The 20533-nt window shown below is 37.3% G+C and overlaps 1 protein-coding gene and 1 non-coding gene across 7 annotated transcripts in view; both read left to right on the forward strand.

Moving 5' to 3' along the window:
• CNOT1 (CCR4-NOT transcription complex subunit 1) overlaps positions 1-20533 on the forward strand; it is a 74746-nt gene that overhangs the window by 14547 nt on the left and 39666 nt on the right. For 2 of the 6 annotated variants that reach the window (XM_054710191.1, XM_054710194.1), the window contains exons 3-19: positions 2795-2902; positions 3492-3590; positions 3942-4010; positions 4098-4152; positions 4626-4829; positions 5700-5868; positions 7617-7743; positions 7899-8009; positions 9035-9205; positions 10330-10457; positions 11229-11469; positions 11599-11718; positions 12690-12812; positions 13015-13166; positions 16629-16779; positions 18219-18420; positions 20149-20295. In XM_054710191.1, the coding sequence (XP_054566166.1) occupies positions 2795-2902; positions 3492-3590; positions 3942-4010; positions 4098-4152; positions 4626-4829; positions 5700-5868; positions 7617-7743; positions 7899-8009; positions 9035-9205; positions 10330-10457; positions 11229-11469; positions 11599-11718; positions 12690-12812; positions 13015-13166; positions 16629-16779; positions 18219-18420; positions 20149-20295 (2377 nt within the window). The remainder of the gene's footprint in view (positions 1-2794; positions 2903-3491; positions 3591-3941; positions 4011-4097; positions 4153-4625; positions 4830-5699; positions 5869-7616; positions 7744-7898; positions 8010-9034; positions 9206-10329; positions 10458-11228; positions 11470-11598; positions 11719-12689; positions 12813-13014; positions 13167-16628; positions 16780-18218; positions 18421-20148; positions 20296-20533) is intronic. The other 4 variants (XM_054710193.1, XM_054710196.1, XM_054710192.1 and 1 more) reach the window with 2 other exon arrangements.
• LOC114230989 (small nucleolar RNA SNORA50) lies at positions 17079-17214 on the forward strand. The gene has a single exon (XR_003616980.1). It is a non-coding gene; the product is annotated as a small nucleolar RNA SNORA50 (small nucleolar RNA).

The raw sequence follows: 20533 nt of genomic DNA on the forward strand, positions 1-20533 counted from the left end.
AACTTGGAATTATTTCATTGCTTTCCCCTGCCCAATGGGTGGAATGGTGTCATTTTAAGCAAAAATGTCTAGGGCTTAATCATATGAGATCAGTAAAATCATATTTTAACATATTTGCAATTAAAGATCATGTTTTTATAATACCACTTTGGTTTTAGAAGAAAAAAACAGTTGCTCATAGTGAAGGACAATCTGCATGATATCACAGAAGGAATATTGCATTCCCCTAATAGCCATAAAGCACATCCTGTGATCCCTACCATCAGCCAGCAGGATATGTGTGGCATTTCTCTTTAGTCATTGCAACCTTGACTTAAAAACAAACACACCAACTTAATGTTTAATAACCTGGTATTGTTTGTTTATATATGTTAGGGTTGTGGTTAAGATTGAGGGGCCTAGCTGAAACCGGTTTGGCTCAGTGGATAGAGCGTCGGTCTGCGGACCGGAGGGTCCCGGGTTCGATTCCGGTCAAGGGCATGTGCATTGGTTGCGGGCGCATCCCCGGTGGGGGGTGTGCAGGAGGCAGCTGGTCGATGTTTCTCTCTCATCGATGTTTCTGGCTCTCTATCCCTCTCCCTTCCTCTCTGTGAGAAATCAATAAAATATATATTTAAAAAAAAAAAAAAGATTGAGGGGCCTGTAAAAGCTATTGTGAAATTATAAATATTACCAAAATAAATGTAAGGATAAAAAGGGATATTTGTGAAATTTTGCTGATCCTAGTTAAAACAAAAATTTCAATTTTTTTATTGGCAGACTAATGGAATGTTTCTTCCATTTTTTTTGATGATATAACAGTGCCTATAGATAAGTCAGTATACTCGTTAAGTCAGTGGCAAAGATTTTCATGATTGGTCCCCTGATTCCCTTTGGCATTCTTCTCAAATGCTATTCCTTTAGCTCTTCTGTGGTTATCACCTCAGTATTCTAAATCTCACCTTACAAGTTACGACGTCTTTAGGGAAGGTTTCTTCTGAGGTACTGCCCCTCTCCCATCAATATCACATATCCCCATTTTATTTTCTTCATATGACAGTTAATATTATTAGGAATTCTTTGCCTGTGCTTTTTTCCCCCTCGAAAATGTACTTTATTAGAGCTATGGAATCAATTGATCTCCTCTATTGCTGTATTTGCTTCTATCTTGAGTGGTGTCTAGCTTGTACTCAAATATTTGTTAAACCAGATATTTTTGCTCTTTTGAGGGTAAGGTCTGTTTGGTTGGAGCATAGGTAATTCTTTTTAATTAATTTGAATTGGCTCTTTAATGTCTTGAGCATTCCACGAGATAGGAAAAAATCTCTGCCTTTATAGAATTTAAGCAATGATAACCCACAAAACCAACATTGGGAATAGGTTCACAATAATCTTCAGAATTGCAGAGGTTCTCATTATCTGATTAAGTGGATTTAACTTTAAGATTATCTCTGGGGAAATGTAGAAATTGGTTTTACACAACTCCCACATTTTTCTGGATTGGGAAAATTGAAACTGAAATAAGTTAACTTAGCCAGCTGTCACATAATTACCATGATACAGTGGAAAAAGCATAGGCTTTGGAGTTGGACTGTGAATCCAGATTGCCCAATTCATAGACAATTGAATTTTAGGCTCATGGAGTCTGGTATAGGTGCCCACTTCTTCATCTATAAAATGGGAGTCATTGCCCTAGCCGGTTTGGCTCAGTGGATAGAGCGTCGGCTTGCGGACTGAAGGGTCCCAGGTTGGATTCTGGTCAAGGATACATGCCTGGGTTGCGGGCTTGATCCCCAGTAGGGGGCGTGCAGGAGGTAGTCGATCAATGATTCTCTCATCATTGATGTTTCTCCCTCTTCCTTCCTCTCTGAAATCAATAAAATATATATATGGAGTCATTTTTGACAGGGTTGTTGAAGATTGGACTCAGTACCAATTTAGCCCAAAGTAGGTAGTTAAATAGTTATTTATATTGTAGCATTTAATAAACAAATGATTGCTCTGCAGATACAGTGTGCTAAGCTCTTTTCCAGCTTAGATGTGAATAAGCAAACACAACTGCACAAACTCCCTGTTTTCATGCAATTTAAAAGTCTCTAGTTAGGGTCATAGAAAATAATCAGGTGGTGGTAAGGAGTGTATGGAGAAGGGTGAAGCAGGTTAAGGGGTCGTCTTGATATTTTAGGGAGGGTAATTATGAAAAGCCTCACTGAAGGAGGAGAGCAGAAACCAAAGGAAGTGAGAATGAATCCTGAAGCTATTTGGAGCTTTGCAGTTAGAGGGAATAGCAAGTACAAACAGTAAATTCGAGGAACAGCAAGAAACTAATGGAGTACAGGAGCACCATCTACTAGTAAAGTACTAAAATCAGACCAGTTCCTTTAGGCCCTTGCCTTGTAGACCATTGTAAAGAGGCACAGTTGTGTTAGATTTCAGGTTACATTTTCAAGATAAAAGTAATGCATAGAAAAAGTAATGCTCTTGTGAGTCCAGTTAAAAAATTTTGCCTTATAACCTCAAAAGTATTCTTGCTACATGTCATTTATACTACTTGATTTTTTCAGAGTAGATGTTGACCAAAGCAATGATATGGGCTATTTATTGGTAGTTTTTCTTCTGTGCTTCCTGCCAGTGACTGTAGGAAACACTTTAGAAATGTTTAATTTTAAAATATTGATAACGCCATTTCAGTAATTCCTATAACTCTTGCTCCAAAATGAACCATTAATGTAACTTGGGGATTTTTTCCTAAAGCTTGTTTTTGTTTTTAAATCTCTCTTAATGTTGAGTACAAACTCTTTTTTGGTCATTTTAGATTGTGAATCGGCACGGTCCTGAGGCAGACAGGCATTTATTACGCTGCCTATTTTCGCATGTGGATTTCAGTGGCGATGGTAAAAGCAGTGGCAAAGATTTTCATCAGGTATTTGGGACTTACCAAGTTTGTTGACTTAATCAATTGCATTTTGGGCATAGTGTATATAGAAAATCATACAAAGAGCATCCAGAAATAATCTTAGCTGAATGGCTAAAAGTTATTGGGATTCCCCCCACCTCCCCCTCCCACCCCCCCGCCCCTTGGCCTTCCTTCTTCTGCCTGGTTGCAGACCCTTACAGCACCTAGTTCAGGCTTAGAGAGCTGGAGATCAGATCTGCCTGAAGGAAAGCAGGAATGTGGGGAAATCTTGCTTGATAAGTAAATGAGGCAGAGGGGAGATCTCTTGTCCTAGATTGAGTTTCTTTGGCTTTATTTTCAGTCTGCTAACAGTTTGTCAGAACTTCCCCTTATAATTATCCTGTCAGTGTACTCTAATCTGTAGAGGTTTTGGTTTGGTTTAATACTTGTTGCTAATATACTTTTAAGTGGTTTAAAGGGGGATTTTTAAAGAGCTGCTTTTGATAATGTAGAAATAGTATATAATACTGGGTTACACTTTAATGTTTTGAGTACCTCTGCTTCTATTTGCAATATAACTTAATGCTAATGAAAATGTGTTTTTTTATTTTTAAAGACTCAGTTTCTGATTCAGGAGTGTGCTTCACTGATTACAAAGCCAAATTTTATCTCTACATTGTCCTATGCCATTGATAACCCATTGCACTATCAGAAGGTTGGTATTGTTTTTGTCTTTAGTAGTCCTAAGAATGTGATCTCTTAGTAGGCTTTCTAAAAATGCCATAAACCATGATCTCATAATGTCATACTTTAAAAATTTTAAGTTGTTACGTAGGGGTTTTTGTAGCTTTCTAACAAAGTCAAAATAGTTTGCTAGTAAATAGAAAATCTTACTAAAATCAGATCATGTGAAGTCATTCCACAGTTCTGGGGCATGGTGTATTATTTCTAGCAGCACTACAGAATTATGTGACTCCATGTAGTTTTGTAATTGGGTGAATAGGTGCTTTCATAAACTTTGAAAATTGTAAGTTCTTGTTTTAAAATAAAGTTTGGTTTGTTTCAGAGTTTAAAGCCTGCACCCCACTTATTTGCCCAGCTAAGTAAAGTTCTCAAGTTAAGCAAAGTACAAGAGGTAAGTGACTTAAGAAAAGAGATGTAGGCAAAATTAAAATTAAAAACAACTATTTTTGATTAATCTAACTAACCCTTACTGTTTCAGGTAATTTTTGGCCTTGCCCTCTTGAATTCTTCCAGCTCAGATCTCAGAGGTTTTGGTAAGTTCTCTTTTCCCTAAAGAGCCTAGATTCTTTAAAGTCCATGAGTTTTTTGAATCTTAAGGTTGCATAGTTGTAGATTTAGAGAATAAGGATAATGTACGAATTTTTTTGGTCTCGTGTATATATGTATGCATGTATGGCAAAAACTCATAAAATTTACCTTTCATAACCACTTTTAAGTGTGTAGTTCAGTAGTGTTAACAATGGTTACATTGTGGTATAACATGTTGAGAATTTCTTCATTTTGCAAAACTGAAATATAATGAGACAACTCTTCATTTCCCCCTCCCCCAGTCCCTGGCAATTGGTCTCTTATTTTAATACCTACTCTATTAGGTCTATGAAAACATTAGAGGGTGAAGGATGAGTTGGTGAATGATAATGATGTCATCTGTATTTTGATTGTATGTGACCTTTTTCCTGTTACGGTGCAAAAATAACTTGTAGGTTTTTGTTTACCTGACTTCTAGCTGCCCAGTTTATCAAACAGAAGCTCCCAGATCTTCTGCGTTCTTACATTGACGCAGACGTCAGTGGAAATCAAGAAGGTGGCTTCCAAGATATAGCAATAGAGGTCCTACATCTCCTCCTCTCCCATCTCCTCTTTGGGCAGAAGGGAGCCTTTGGAGTTGGACAGGAGCAGATAGACGCTTTTCTTAAGACGCTGCGCAGAGGTAAAGGAGTGCCTGTAGCCTGCAGAAGTTTATTTCTTTGGATGATGAGTTTAGAATATAAGTGAAGGCTGATTTACCTTTCTGTTCTTAAGGTGGTAATCTTTTAAGGAAGTGAGTATTGTATAATTTAAAATATGAAAGTGATAAAAGCCTCATAGGAAAGGTATAAAATGAACCTAACTTTATCAGTAATCTTGTTATATAAATACAGCCTCAGTTTTAAGAAGTGGTATATTTCAATATAGTCTTTTTTGTACTTTGGGGAGACAGAGACTTTATATATTGTTCTTTTTAGTTTGAAAAATTAGTCACTTTTGACATACTTTAATTCCTTGGCTACTGGTATTGTTAGGCTAAGACAACTCCTTCTATCACCATCCTTTCTTCCTCTGATTCTTCTTTTAGAGAGAAAAGTCTTTTTTAAGGCAAATCTTTGATAGTGGACCAGTCTCTATCCATTTTTACTGTTGTTTTTGTTTATATAGTTTAATATTCAAATTTTCCACTTAATTTAAATATATTCTGATATTTGAATTATTTGTTTCTGATGCCTTCCTTATATTGGAATTGATAGCTATATCATGAAAATTTAAAGTACTACTTAGGGTGTGAATTGGTCAATAGATACTGGGTCATAATAAACAAATGGAAAATACACTGATTAATTGCTGTTCTATAAAAACATTCAAATTTTGGAATTGAAGCTGAAGTCATAGCTCGGGCTAGCTGGTGTGTAAAAACTGAACAGATTTTTTATTTGAATATAAATTTGTGGAAGAGTCAGGTTTGAAGGACTAAGAGAGAGAGTGAAAGAGAATAGTTTGTTTTTTAATTAGGATAGCACTTGTAACCTTTTTTTTCCTTCCTTAGATTTTCCCCAAGAACGCTGTCCCGTGGTGCTTGCACCACTTTTATACCCTGAAAAACGGGACATTCTAATGGACAGGATCCTGCCTGATTCTGGAGGGGTAGCTAAAACCATGATGGAGAGCTCTTTGGCTGATTTCATGCAAGAAGTAGGCTATGGCTTTTGTGCAAGGTTGGTAGCAAAACACTAAATTGATTACTCTTGTGTCAGTCACAGTGTAATTCTTTAAAGCAAGCTCTTAAGATTACTTAATGTATTACCAACTTTCCTCTCAAGAATTTGCTTAAAATTTAATCTTCCACACACTAGTTTTGGTGGCAGCAATAAATATCCTGGGGGCCAAATTTCTATCTCTTTGTGCCTCCGCCTTTCCCCGTCAAATGTAGACACCACAGGTGCCTAACCTAGTTGCCAGGAGAGGTGTTTTTATGTTTTGAACGGAAGAGAGCACCGAGGCAAGTGTTTCTCCTCCCTGCCCCCACATGGAATTTCCTTACTGTACCTTCATCTTCCACCTTCTACCTCCTTCCTTTTCTGCCTTTTTTATACCCCGCTATTGCACATTTTTCTCACCTGCCGGGGGCACCAAAGGAAGTGAGTAGAACTTACAACTGTAATATTGTAGATTGCTAATATTTTTGTGAGAGTAAGTTATTAAGGGCATTAATGTACTTTGATTTGACTTTACATGTAATTTTTATAATGTTTTTAAAACTCATATAAACCACATTTCCAGTATATTTTGAAAGTATATTTGTTGTGTGTGTGTATGTGCCTGGCATGAAATTTCTGTTTAATTAAACTTCAAGATGCAAAGTGAAAAGTTAGGATGTATTTTAAGGCTTTATACATACCAGAACAGGGGTCCTCAAACTTTTTAAACAGGGGGGCCAGTTCACTGTCCCTCAGACCGAGGGCCGGACTACAGTTTAAAAAAAACTATGAACAAATTCCTATGCACACTGCACATATCTTATTTTGAAGTAAAAAAACAAAACGGCAAAAACACCCGCATGTGGCCCGCGGGCCGTAGTTTGAGGACGCCTGTACGAGAACAATTAAACTTACCTAGAATATGAGTATTTTCTTTTTTTGCTAATCCTCGCCCAAGGATATTTTTCCATTGATTTTTAGGGAGAGTGGAAGAGAGAGGGAAAGACAGAGAGAAACATCGATGTGAGAGAGAGACATAGATTGGTTGTCTCCTGAACAAGCCCCGACCAGGTAGGAGCCTACAACCAAGGTACGTGCCCTTGGTCCGCAGGCCAACGCTCTATCCACTGAGCCAAACCGGCTAGGGAAGGGGTCGGCAAACTCATTAGTCAACAGAGCCAAATAGCAACAGTACAACGATTGAAATTTCTTTTGAGAGCCAATTTTTTTTAAACTTCTTCTAATGCCACTTCTTCAAAATAGACTCGCCCAGGCCGTGGTATTTTGTGGAAGAGCCACACTCAAGGGGCCAAAGAGCTGCATGTGGCTCGAAAGCCGCAATTTGCCGACCACGGGGCTAGGGTGAATATCAGTATTTTAAAGAGGAACTTATTCAGCCCAGCTGGAGTGGCTCAGTTATTTGTGCACCGAAGGGTTGCTTGTTCAATTACTGGTGATGGCACATACCTGGGTTGTGGGTTTGATCCCGGTCCGTGCACATATGAAAGGCAACCAGTCGATGTTTTGCTCTCAACATAGATGTTTCCCTCTCTCCTCTCCCTCTCTTCCTCTCTCCCCCTCTCCTCCTCCCTTCCTCTCTCTCTCTCCCTCTCACACCTATATTAAAAGTAATAAGAAATGAAATGTTATACTCTGCCTATATCGGTAAAACTAGGGATTTCACTCAAGGGCTCATTTTATGTTAGCATTTCTTAGCCTTGATATTGATGGTGGTAGTGTTTTCTGAAGTTTAATTTCTGTTTCAGTATTGAAGAATGTCGCAATATAATCATGCAGTTTGGTGTTCGGGAGGTTACAGCTGGCCAGGTAGCAAGGGTTTTGGGAATGATGGCTCGAACTCATTCAGGATTAACAGATGGAATTCCATTGCAGGTAAGTGTAGAGATCAGCAATTTTACAACATGAATGAAGTGTACCCTTTCCCTTCCCCATTTATTAAATTACATTATGATTGGTTATTCTGCTAATCAGAGCTGAGCACATTAATAAGTAGTTGGGTTTATTTAATTCAAACTTTACTTCGACAGAGTATCTCTGCTCCTGGCAGTGGGATCTGGAGTGATGGAAAAGATAAAAGTGATGGCGCACAGGCACATACATGGAATGTAGAAGTCTTGATTGATGTTCTCAAAGAGCTGGTAAGTACATGTAATGATTTTACATTCATGCTGTTAGTATGATGTAGCCCACAGAAAGTAAATTTTAATTAATAAAATGCCAAGCTGAATGAATGCAGCAATGTATTTTATAAAACTTAAAAAAAAAAAGGTTTTTATTGATTTTTAGAGAGAGGAAGTTAGAAACATCAAGAGATAGAAACATCAATGAGAAACATTAACATTGATCAGCTGCTTCCTGCACATCCCCTACTGGGGATCAGGGCCGCAACCCCGTCATGTACCCTGATCAGGAATTGAACCCATGACCTCTTGGTGCATGGGATGAAATAAAATAGAAAAAGGAAAAAAGTTTTCATGGCTTAACAGGAATCATTTTAGGGCAAAATTAAATGGACTGTGATGCTTTAATTGGATATTTTAAATACAAAATGTGCATAGCCTTTTTTCTTTCAAGCATAAAATATACTTAGTACTTTGTGCAGAGTGTTTGGTAAATTATGTTCTATACACTTGTTTCCTTTGTGTTTCTTTAAGGAGTCTCAAGCTTTTTTTGAATTCCTTTTCATAGAAAGAACATTTTTAAACTAATTTTATGTCATTTTGATATAAATAATCTAGACTTTTCCTGATGCACACATTGGTAGGCTTTTAGGGGGAAATCCTTAGTTAATGAAGAATGGTAGTAGAATCTTGATATAAAGAGGAGACATTGAGTGAAGGGTTACTTATTTGCCATACTGGGATGGGCGTGTTCATTGGACTTAAGTAGGGAAAGAGAGTTCCATTTGTGTACTCTCATGGTCAGAAGTATGTCATGAACTGAGTGGTTAGAGTACCCTGCTAGTAGAGACAGTTTAGTTTAAATATTAAGAATTTACCTTTCTAATTCTCATTGGAAATGCCAGACAGATTTAGATGATTTTGAGTTTATAATTGCAACATCTTGATTGAACTTCAGATTCAATTTGGCTTTTTGGATAAAGCATTAAATATGCAATATGTACACTTTTGTTCATTCAAATTTGAAATTTTTTTCTATTTAGAACCCGGCTTTGAATTTTAAGGAAGTAACTTATGAACTGGATCATCCTGGATTTCAAATTCGTGACAGTAAAGGACTTCATAATGTGGTTTATGGCATTCAAAGGGGATTGGGTATGGACGTGTTCCCAGTAGACCTCATATATAGACCTTGGAAAAACGCAGAAGGCCAGGTAAATGAATGGTGTTTAGCTCTAGAAGGGGAACAAAGTAATGACGTATTTCTTTTTTTAATTTATTGATTTTTTAGAGCAAGAGGGAGTGAGGAGAGAGACAGAGACATTGATTTGTTCCCCTTATTTATGCATTCATTGGTTGATTCTTCTATATTTACATTTATTTTATTTCAGAGAGGAAAGGAGAAGGAGAGAGATAGAAACATCAATGATGAGAATCATTGATCGGCTGCCTCCTGCATGCCTCCTACTGGGGATTGAGCCTGTACCCCCAACATGTGCTCTGACCAGGAATCCAACCATGACCTTCTGATTTAGGTTGAAAATCACTGAACCACACCGGCTGGGCCATTGGTTGGTTGATTCTTGTATGTTTCTTGACTGGGGATTCTTTTTAAATATTTATTGTTGAAAGTATTACATATTTCTACCTTTTTTCCCCATTGACCCCCTCCAGCCTGACCCAGGTCCTCACTGCCCTGCCCCATTGTCTGTGTCCACAGGCCATGCATATATGCATACAAGGTTCTTGGTTGATTATCTGCCATCCACCCACCCTCCGAGATTCCACACTCTGTTCCATGCTTCCATCTCTCTGGATACACTCCGTCACTCCGTTTATCAGTTTATTTTGTTACTTAGATTCCACATGTGAGTGAGATCATGTGATACTTATCTTTCTCTGAATGACTCATTTTACTTAACATGATACTCTCCAGCTGACCAGGGATTGAACCCTCAACCTTGGTGTACTGGGAAATGACATTTCTTATATAGTGCCATCTATCCATTGGTTAAACTATGTTTTTAAAGTAGAATTTTGCATGGCTCAGAAAAGCAGAGACTCATAAATTTGAAGGAACACTATCATAGTTTAGTATTTTATACTGAGTTGAAGTTTAGCAATCAAAACTGTTAATGATGTTTATCTCCAAGGCCATTTCATCCTGCAGCTTTCATCTGTCTGAATGGTCTGTGATTTTGAAAGAGCAAATAATTTAGATTTTAAAGGGAAATTGTCATTCTAGTAACCTTATGATTAAAGGTAGTCTAATGTTTCAGATTTTTATAAGCATTCACTGTTATTAATGGTGGTTAAGGACGTTTTTCTCTTGTTGCAGCTCTCCTTTATTCAGCATTCCCTTATAAATCCAGAGATCTTCTGTTTTGCTGACTATCCCTGTCATACTGTTGTCATTGATATTCTGAAAGCACCACCGGAGGATGACAATCGAGAAATTGCCACGTGGTAAGTAATCATCTCACTTCTCTTGAAAGGGTTACTTCTACTTTTTTGAAAAATAAAATTAGTAGTGAGCAACTACATAGTTAAAAGGTTTCATTGTAACAGTATTTTTAATGAGCCTAGTTATCTTAAATTTTTATAGAGGGTGATAAATCTACTTTTAGTTTTGTATCAGGAGATAGTTACATCTCTTGTAAGGGCTGCCATTAGATATTTTCTGAAACTATTAAATATTGGAAGGAGATTTGTAAGTCTCCCTTAGTGTTAGATCCCTGTCTTGTCTGTAGATTTGCTTTCTATTAAGAGTAGCTCAAGAAGGCCAACCCATCAAATCTAATATTTTCAGCAAAAGTAGCTGTTTTCTCTGAGTTCCAATTCCAAGTTTCTGAGGGAGAATCTGCCTCTGGCCTAGTAGGTTTCTCATGGAATTCAAATCACTTCTCTTTGGGAATGTGAGGTAAGGATGGTGAAAGTACCTTCATTACTGTTGAGATCCACAAATGGCTGTATGAAGGGAGTAGGTATGGGCTGGATTGGTCCCCAAAGGCATCTACTTCATAATGTGTCATTGTTAATTTGGATTGCCTTTGAAATTAGTCTAATAGCATAACAGCATATATTTTTCAGGTGAATAGCACCAATTTAAACATTTTTAAATATTAAATGATGACAACAACTTGGTTTTATCCTGATAGCTGGTATCACTTATTTGTAAAGTGAATAATATATATATAGATTTTCATTGATGGAGTATTTTACTTCCATTTTTGTTAGGAAGAGCTTGGATTTGATTGAATCTCTACTGAGGCTCGCAGAGGTGGGACAATATGAGCAAGTCAAACAGCTCTTCAGCTTCCCTATCAAACACTGTCCAGACATGCTGGTAATGGCCTTACTACAAATCAACAGCTCCTGGCACACCTTGCGCCATGAACTCATCTCTACTCTGATGCCAATTTTCCTTGGAAACCATCCTAACTCAGCTATTATTTTGCACTATGCATGGCATGGGCAGGTGAGACATGAACATTTCTTCATTGGATGATGTTCAGTGTGAGAAATTGTCAATCTTAGCTGGGCATTTGGAATAGTGCCTGTCAATGTTCTGCAGGATTGCTATTTAACCCTCCTTTTCTTTCCTTAGGGACAGTCTCCCTCTATCCGCCAACTTATCATGCATGCAATGGCAGAATGGTACATGCGAGGAGAGCAGTATGACCAGGCCAAATTGTCTCGAATACTTGATGTGGCCCAGGACTTGAAGGTGAGCTTGGAGGGACAGAATAACACTTTTATTTATTAATTATAAAAATTAATATTTTTATGTAACATATGCCTTATGAAGAATTCATATGTAACTAGCTTTTAGCTAGAGTGAGCTGAGCTGAGATACAAATTTTGTCTTGTAAAGTAGAAAGGGATTGGAAGCCAGAGTGGTTATTTTTGTTTTTTAAATATATTTTAATTGATTTCAGAGAGGAAGGGAGAGAGATAGAAACATCAATGATGAGAGAGAATCATTGATCGGCTGCCTCCTGCACTGGGGATTGAGCCCACAACCAGGGCATGTGCCCTGACTGGGAATTGAACCATGACAATCCTGGTTCATAAGTCGATGCTCAGTTGCTGTACCGTGCCAGCTGGGTAGCAGAGTAGTTGTAATGTGAAACTGCCTAATTTAAGTGGCAAAATTAATTTATATTGGATTGAATTTTGTTTAGTCTTTCAATGATACTTGCAAATCTATTTTATTTTAAAGGAAGTCATAATTGACTTCTTTTCAGATGTAATCTGGGAGATACAATTTTCACTAGCATTGATAGGACCTTTTGAGAAATAGTCTGACTCTTGATGTCTTTTGATAACTAGGGACATAGTATTAGTTGTTATAGTTCTGCTAAGGTTCAAATAAGCCTGAGTTTAGATTTTTTAAACTGGGTTAGGGTTATTTTTCATTCTTTTGGTGGTGGTCTGCTTTAGATTTAGTTATTTAAAAAAGCACAGGGTAAAGCTTATTTTGAAGGTAAAGTCAGGTTGAAATGTTCACCTTATTTTAAGTAGGGACTAATGTTACTATTGTGGGATTAACCTATTTAAAACATTATGGCTAAGAAAATGTTAGCAGTATGTTTTATTTAGATTTGTTTGTGAAAATAAAAGCAGGCAACAGAAAATAGGACAGAGAGGTAGAAAATTAACTGTTTGACTTAAAGTTTCTAATATTCTTTTCTTTAGGCCTTGTCAATGCTGCTAAATGGTACTCCATTTGCCTTTGTTATTGACCTTGCTGCACTTGCTTCACGTCGTGAATACCTCAAACTTGACAAGTGGCTCACAGATAAAATTCGAGAGCATGGAGTAAGGATTTGTCCATTTGTTACTAATTTTAAATATCGATGGCTAAAATAGCTGAAGAAAAATAATTATTTAAATGGCAATTAAGATGTTATTCTGGATTTTAGTTAAAGTGCTTGGTCTTTATTCTGAAATCAATTTATTTTTAATCTGAAAGTAATTGAGTTCACTTTCAAATACACTGAAAGATTTTTCTCTTTCTCAGGAGCCTTTTATCCAGGCATGCATGACTTTTTTAAAGAGGCGGTGTCCTTCTATTTTGGGTGGACTTGCCCCAGAGAAAGATCAGCCCAAAAGTGCTCAACTTCCTCCGGAAACTCTGGCGACAATGTTGGCCTGTTTACAAGCTTGTGCAGGGTAAGAAGAGCGTGCTTGTAAATGACCATTTAATTTTGGGATTGGATTATATGGGTAATTGTTGATTTGGGAAGAAAGGTTGAATGATTAAGAGAAACAGCATTTCAGGTAATCCAATACTTTTAAAATTTAAAGTACTGTACTACATAAAATACATACTCCATTTTTTTTTTCATATATGGTGTGTACTAGGGTTCCAGTTACATTGTTTTACATGTGAATATTTATTTGTCACAATACCATATGTTGAAAAAGCTGGTCTTTCCCTTTTTAAAAAAATATTCTTATTGATTTCAGAGAGGAAGGGTGAGAGGGAGAGAAAGAGAATCATCAGTGATGAGAGAGAATCATTGATTGGCTGCCTCCTGCTTGCCCTTTACTGGGGATCAAGCCTGGAACCCTTCAGTCTGCCTGTCAGCGCTCTATCCACTGAGCCAAACAGGCTAGGGCTGGTCTTTCCCTTTTGAATTGTCTTAAAAAAAAAAAAAAGAAAAGAAAATCAGTTGGCCTGTAATATATATGTTTATTTCTGGATTCTTTTTTTAATTTTTATTTCTGGATTCTCATTTGAATTCCCTTGATCTATATGTCTATCCTTATGCCAATATCACAGTCTTGATTACTATAGCTTTTTAGTAATTTTTGAACTTGGGATGTATGATTCTTCCAACTTCGTTCTTTTTAAAAATTGTTTTGACTATTTTGGGCCCCTTGTTCTTTCATATGCGTTTTAGGATCAGCTTGTCAACTTTTGCAAAGAAATTGGAAAGAAGCCCATTGGTATTTTGATAATGATTGTGTCGACTGAATCTTTTGATCATGTTAAATATGTCATCTTAATATCAAGACTTCTAATTAATGAATCTGAGCTATTTATCCATTTACTTAAGTCTCTAATTTCTTTCAATGATGTTTTGTTACGTTTATTACATAAGTCTTGCACTAGTTTTTTATATGTCACGTCATCTGTGAATGGAGACAGTTTTATTCTCTTCTCATCTGGATGCCTTTTCTTTTTCTTGCCTGATTTCTCTAGCATGAACCTTCAGTCTATTGTTGATTAGAAGTAGAAAGTAGATATCCTTGTCTTTGGATTTTTAGGAGGAAAGTAGCCATTATTTCACCATTAAGTATAAAGTTATCATAGATGTCCTTCAGGTTGAGTTTTCCTTACTCTCTAGTTCTAGTTCTTTGGGTAGTTTATCATGAAAGCATTTTTATCTTATGCTTTTACCTGCATCAGTTAAGGTGATCATGTGGTTTTTGTTTTTTCATTCTATCGATGTGTTATGTTAATTAATTTTGGGATGTAACAAAAACCTTGCATTCCTGGGCTAAATCTCACTTTGTCTTTCCATGGAAATCTTCAGTAAAAGATGAAAGATTTATACACTCTAAAGCAGTGGTTGGTTCTCAACCTTTCTAATGCCGCGACCCTTTAATACAGTTCCTCATGTTGTGGTGACCCCCAACCATAAAGTCATTTTCGTAGCTACTTCATAACTATAATTTTGCTACTGTTAGTGAATCATAATGTAAATATTTGTCGCCTAAGACCATCGGAAAACACAGTTAATTTACATTACAATTCATTAACAGTAGCAAAATTACAGTTATGAAGTAGCAACGAAAATAATTTTATGGTTGGGGGTCACCACAACATGAGGAACTGTATTAAAGGGTCGTGGCATTAGAAAGGTTGAGAACCACTGCTCTAAAGAGACACCAGATCTTTATGTATGCTTTTTATATGTTGCTGAATTCAATTTGCTCTAGTATTTGGTGAGCATTTTTATTCTAGATTCCTGAGGGATATTGTTCTATAGTTTTCTTTCATCTTCTTTGTCTGATTTTGATATCAGGGTAATACTGGTCTTATACAATTACTTCATAAGTGTTCTAAAATTTGTGGGAAAGATTGATGTTCATTCTTGCAGTGTTTCATAGAATTCAGCGGTGAAGCCATCTAGTCCTGTGCTTTTTCTTGGGGTTCATTTTTTTTTTATTACCAATTCAGTATATCTACTTGGTATAGGTCTATTCAGATTTTCTATTTCTTTTGTCAGTTTTGGTAGTTTGTGTCTTTCTAGACGAATTGTCCATTTCATTTAGGTTATCTGATGTATTGGCATAAAATTGTTTTAGATTATATACCCTTATAGTCTCATTTCCGTAAGGTTCATGGTAGTGTCCTCTTAATTTTAATAATTTGTTTGTCTCTTGGTCAATTTTGTTGACTTATAAAAAAAAGCTTTTTTTTTTCCTGTTTTGGGTTAGTTTGAACTTTAAAAATTATTAAAATGGAAAGTTAGGTTCTTAAGGATTTTTTTTAATGTGCTAATTAAAAAAATATTTTTATTGATTCAGAGAGGAAGGGAGAGGGGAGAGAGAGATACAAACATCAGTGATGAAAGAATCATTTACTGGCTGCCTCCTGCATGCCCCCTACTGGGGATCAAGCCCACAACCCAGGCATGTGCCCTTGACTGGAATCAACCTGGGACCCTTCTGTCCACAGGCTCTATGAATTGACCCAAACCGTCTAGGGCAGTGGTCACCAACTGGTGGTCTGTGAGGTTTGAAAGATTGGTGAACACTGGGCTAGGGCTAGTTTTACTTCCTAAGACAGAAGTAAGATTCTGAATTTAGGAGGAAAGATCTAAGACAGTATCAAGTTTGTATAGAGTTTATGATTGCAAAGTGTTCCACAGTTTAATGAGGCAATAACGTCCTAAGACAGAAAGGTGAATTTTTCTGTTAAACATTTTTCCTGGAACTTGATATTTTCTTTTATTTTTTTTTAAAATATATTTTATTGATTTTTTGCAGAGAGGAAGGGAGAGGGATAGAGAGCTAGAAACATCAGTGAGAGAGAAACATAGATCAGCTGCCTCCTGCACACCCCCCACTGGGGATGTGCCCGCAACCAAGGTACATGCCCTTGACCAGAATCGAACCTGGAACCCTTCAGTCCGCAGGCCGACGCTCTATCCACCGAGCCAAACTGGTTTCGTCGGAACTTGATATTTTAGGAGTCAGTCAATTTTTTATGTGCTTGCCAAATGTAGTTACCGATTACGTGTATGGTATTTTTAGCTGTACTTAAATAAATGTCTTATCTTTTGACTATGAGAAACTTGTATAAAAATCATTTGCTTTGGTATTTCCAGGTTTGCGCATAATTTTTGACAGTGGTTGAGAATATGGATTGTTTCTTGGAATATTTTAACATATATTGGTTGTACTGTGTACAAGGTTTAGTTTCAGAGATGTAAAAAAGACTTGCAAGAGAAAGCCAATTGTTAGAAAATCCTAGTGATTAATGACAGGTGGAAAGACATAAGATGTAGTGGAAATTTAACCAAGTGTTCTAGCAAGTTTTTTTCATTAGAAAATCAGATCTGGTTATTTAGGTGTTCTGGGGAATAACAGGTGATCTTTTTTACTTTCTTTTCTCTTTAGGAGTGTTTCTCAGGAATTATCAGAAACCATCCTCACCATGGTAGCCAATTGCAGCAATGTCATGAATAAGGCCAGACAACCGCCACCTGGAGTTATGCCAAAAGGACGCCCTCCCAGTGCTAGCAGCTTAGATGCCATTTCTCCTGTTCAGGTAAAGGAATCTACAATTGGTATATCTGCATTTGTGTTTGTAGACTTGGAATAGAATAAACTTCTACATTGTCATTAACAATCTACTCAAAGGAAAAATTGAATTTTATCACATTTTAGATAACTGCATGTCTAGCATACACTACATTTTAAAGGAGGTCCAGAAATAGGCATTATATTCTGGAATATATTTTGATCATGAAATAGGACGTGACTCTGAGAGGAAAGATACAAAGTAACTTATGTAGGTAAATGATAAGGGCTTCTTTTTAAAATAAGAATAACTTAGACTTGAGAAATAAGCACTGCCTTTGAACCTGATGTGTCTTGTTTGTAGCTTCTCGGGCCAAGCAACAGTGCTAGAGCATAAGGACTTGTTATAACTGGGGCTCTTCAGCTCTCAACTGAACTGCTCTTTTAAAAACAAGGTACATTTAAGTTACTCCCTGACACCAACCACCCCCTTCTCTCTGGGAGCAACACATTCCGCTTCTATTTTCAGCTGCATTGAATGGCAGATTGGGGTTTAAGAAAAGGAAGAACATTTAGTGATTCTTCAGTGGCCATTTTCTGAAAGGCATTTGGTGTATCATTTTCTGTAGTCATGAAGATCTGAAATAATGCCACAAACTAAGAAGCTTGAAGTGCAGCTATAAAATATTTTTTAAAATTTTGGTGAATAGCATACCTTGTTTTTGTTATTTTGTTTGTGTTTTAAAATTAAACTAGAGCTAATCGTTTCCAACCCCCAAGATTTTCAAATTTTGGCTAGATTTGCTTGTTTTGACTGGATGATTTCTGCTTTCTAATGCTTTTATTGTGTTGCAAGTTAAATATGTTAGAGAAATTCTTTTTGTTTTAAAGGGGCTTATTGGAAAGGACTTAATGTAATAACTGTCCTGTGTCACTACTAAATGCTTACTTAGTATTACAACTACAGGGCAGTTCATCTTAAAGGTTTTTGAAGTTTTGTAGCCCTCATATTATGGCTTTGGTATTTTGTTTTTTGTTTTTTAAGAAAATCTCACTATATGTATATATATATTATTGATTTTTTTTTACAGAGAGGAAGAGGGAGGGATAGAGAGTTAGAAACATCGATCAGCTGCCTCTTGCACACCCCCTACTGGGGATGTGCCCGCAACCAAGGTACATGCCCTTGACTGGAATCGAACCTGGGACCCTTGAGTCCGCAGGCTGACGCTCTATCCACTGAGCCAAACCGGTTTCAGCGGCTTTGGTATTTTGACAGGGGCTTACTCTTTTAATGTAATAGTAAGAAAAAAGACGGGCATACTTGATTTGGGATTCAAGTATCATCACAATTGTGTGGGAAGTTTTGTGGTTTACTTATTAAGCATACAAAGAGCTGTTGCTAAAGATTGCTTTACTTGTGTCATATATTTATCATTAATATATTTTTATAATGTTTTTCTTTAGATTGACCCTCTTGCTGGAATGGCATCTCTTAGTATAGGTGGTTCAGCTGCCCCTCACACTCAGAGTATGCAGGGTTTTCCTCCAAATTTGGGTTCTGCATTCAGTACCCCTCAGTCACCAGCAAAAGCATTTCCACCCCTTTCTACTCCAAATCAAACAACTGCATTCAGTGGTATTGGAGGACTTTCATCACAGCTTCCAGGTAAGGGGGTAGGTGAGGACGCAGGGTATCTATAATATTCACTGTGCCTTAGTTTGTGGTAAGGGTTTGGAGTGACTTGTGATAAGGAAAACTGCTTAAATTAAATTATAAAAGTTGGCTTCAACACCCATAGTTGGGAAGAGGAAAAACAGCCTATTTAATAAAGAGGGAATATGCTAATTGACCACCATGCCCTCACAAGATGGTGGTGCCCACAGCCAATAAAGAGGGAATATGCTCATTGACTGCCACACCCTCACAAGATGGTGGCACCCAGTCCCCTCAGCCCCGCCTCATCCAGCCTCAGTCCCCCAGTTCCCTCAGTCCCGCAGGGGAAGGCAGTTGGGGGGGGGGGGTGATCGGGCTGGCAGGGGAGCAGTAAGGCAGCAATCAGGCTGCCAGGGGAGCGGTTAGAAGGCTGGCAGGCAGGCAGGCAGGCAAGTGGTTAGGAACCAGTGTGAGAGGGATGTCTGACTGCTGGTTTAGGCCCAATCCCTGTGGGACATCCTGCGAGGGGTCCCAGATTGGAGAGGGTGCAGGCTGGGCTGATGGACTCCCCCCCCCTCCCCCAAATTCACGAATTTCGTGCACTGGGCCTCTAGTACTATTATAATATTAATTAATTTAAATTACAATTAATATGTTTCAGTTGTAAAGTTAGTTGAATTCAGTGAGGATTCTGTATTACCAAATGATAGTATAAACAGTGACAAATGTGTTAATCACACATTTTAAAGGACTTAGGCTTAGATCAAGAACTCACAGCTCTATGAATTACTCAAGGTTGGCTTAATCAAGGTAGAAAATATTTCACACATCAGATTCAGGTGTATGTTCTGCTTTCTTTTACTTAACCTAACTTGAAAATTATAGTAAACTAGAGGCCTGATGCATGAAATTCGTGCAAGAGTAGGTCTTCCCCCGGCTACCGGCACCAGCTTCCCTCTGGCACCCAGGACCCAGGCTTCCCTTGCAACCCCGGCTTCCTCCGGAAGGTCATGAGAAATGACTTCCAGTCTAATTAACATATTACGCTTTTATTATTATAAGATTCTACAACTTTTTCAAGCTTTTAAAATTCTTTGGCTTATAACTTTATATTGAAGTATAGGTTACATTTTTTTCCCCTTTCTTAGACCCACTTGTTTCTTCTCAGCTGTCTTCACCTTTTATTTTTCAGACTATAAGTTTAGAGTATTATTAAAACCTAAGGACTGAAATGTAATGACTCTGTAACCTAGTTAACACTGCTGCTATATGGTTCTAGCCCTGATTGTTCTTTCATTTAAAGCAAATTTACTCTAGGAAGGCCTTAGCAAAGTCCTAGTTATTAGAATAATTTTGTTTGCTAGAGTTGTGGGAAATAAAGAAGTCCTGACTCATGCTAACTTAGTAGCATGAAAGTCTTCAGTTGTAATCATTGAGGAAAGCAAGTCAGTTCTTCTTATTTTGGCTACCTTATATCTCATATCACATATGAAAACGTATAGTTAAAATTTTGCATTTTAATGTTACCAAGAATATAAAGAAATGAATAATTCTAAATGCTAACTAAATTTTGGCAGTTTGTTTTTGTCTACTTTTAGTAGTTTGGATTTTCTACAAAATTAAATAGACATTGTAAGATAATTAACAAAGACCTTTTTAAATAAGAACTTTAATCTTTGATGTAATTAAAGTCAAGAACATCAGTAATGATAAGACTTCTGGCTGCTTCCTTCTTTCTAGTAGGTGGTCTTGGCACAGGCAGCCTGACTGGTATAGGAACTGGGGCACTTGGACTCCCTGCAGTGAATAACGATCCTTTTGTACAGAGGAAACTGGGCACCTCTGGACTGAACCAGCCTACATTCCAGCAGAGTAAGATGAAACCTTGTAAGTGGTAGTGTTGTCTGTGATTGTGAAGTGTGACTGAAGAACATAAACTTTTATGTCCAATTTGTTGTCTATAGTTCTGTGGACAAAAACATTGACTTAAGATAATTTGGAGCCATATGTTGATGTACTTCTTAGATCAGTAGGAGCAAATTCACAAATTGGAATTACTAAAATGAAAATTTGATGTATCATTCTACCTTTGATCTCGATTGTCAAAACAAAGTGAGGGTTAGCA

This window comes from Eptesicus fuscus, chromosome 21 (assembly GCF_027574615.1).
Source record: "Eptesicus fuscus isolate TK198812 chromosome 21, DD_ASM_mEF_20220401, whole genome shotgun sequence".
NCBI classification, from domain to species: domain Eukaryota; kingdom Metazoa; phylum Chordata; class Mammalia; order Chiroptera; family Vespertilionidae; genus Eptesicus; species Eptesicus fuscus.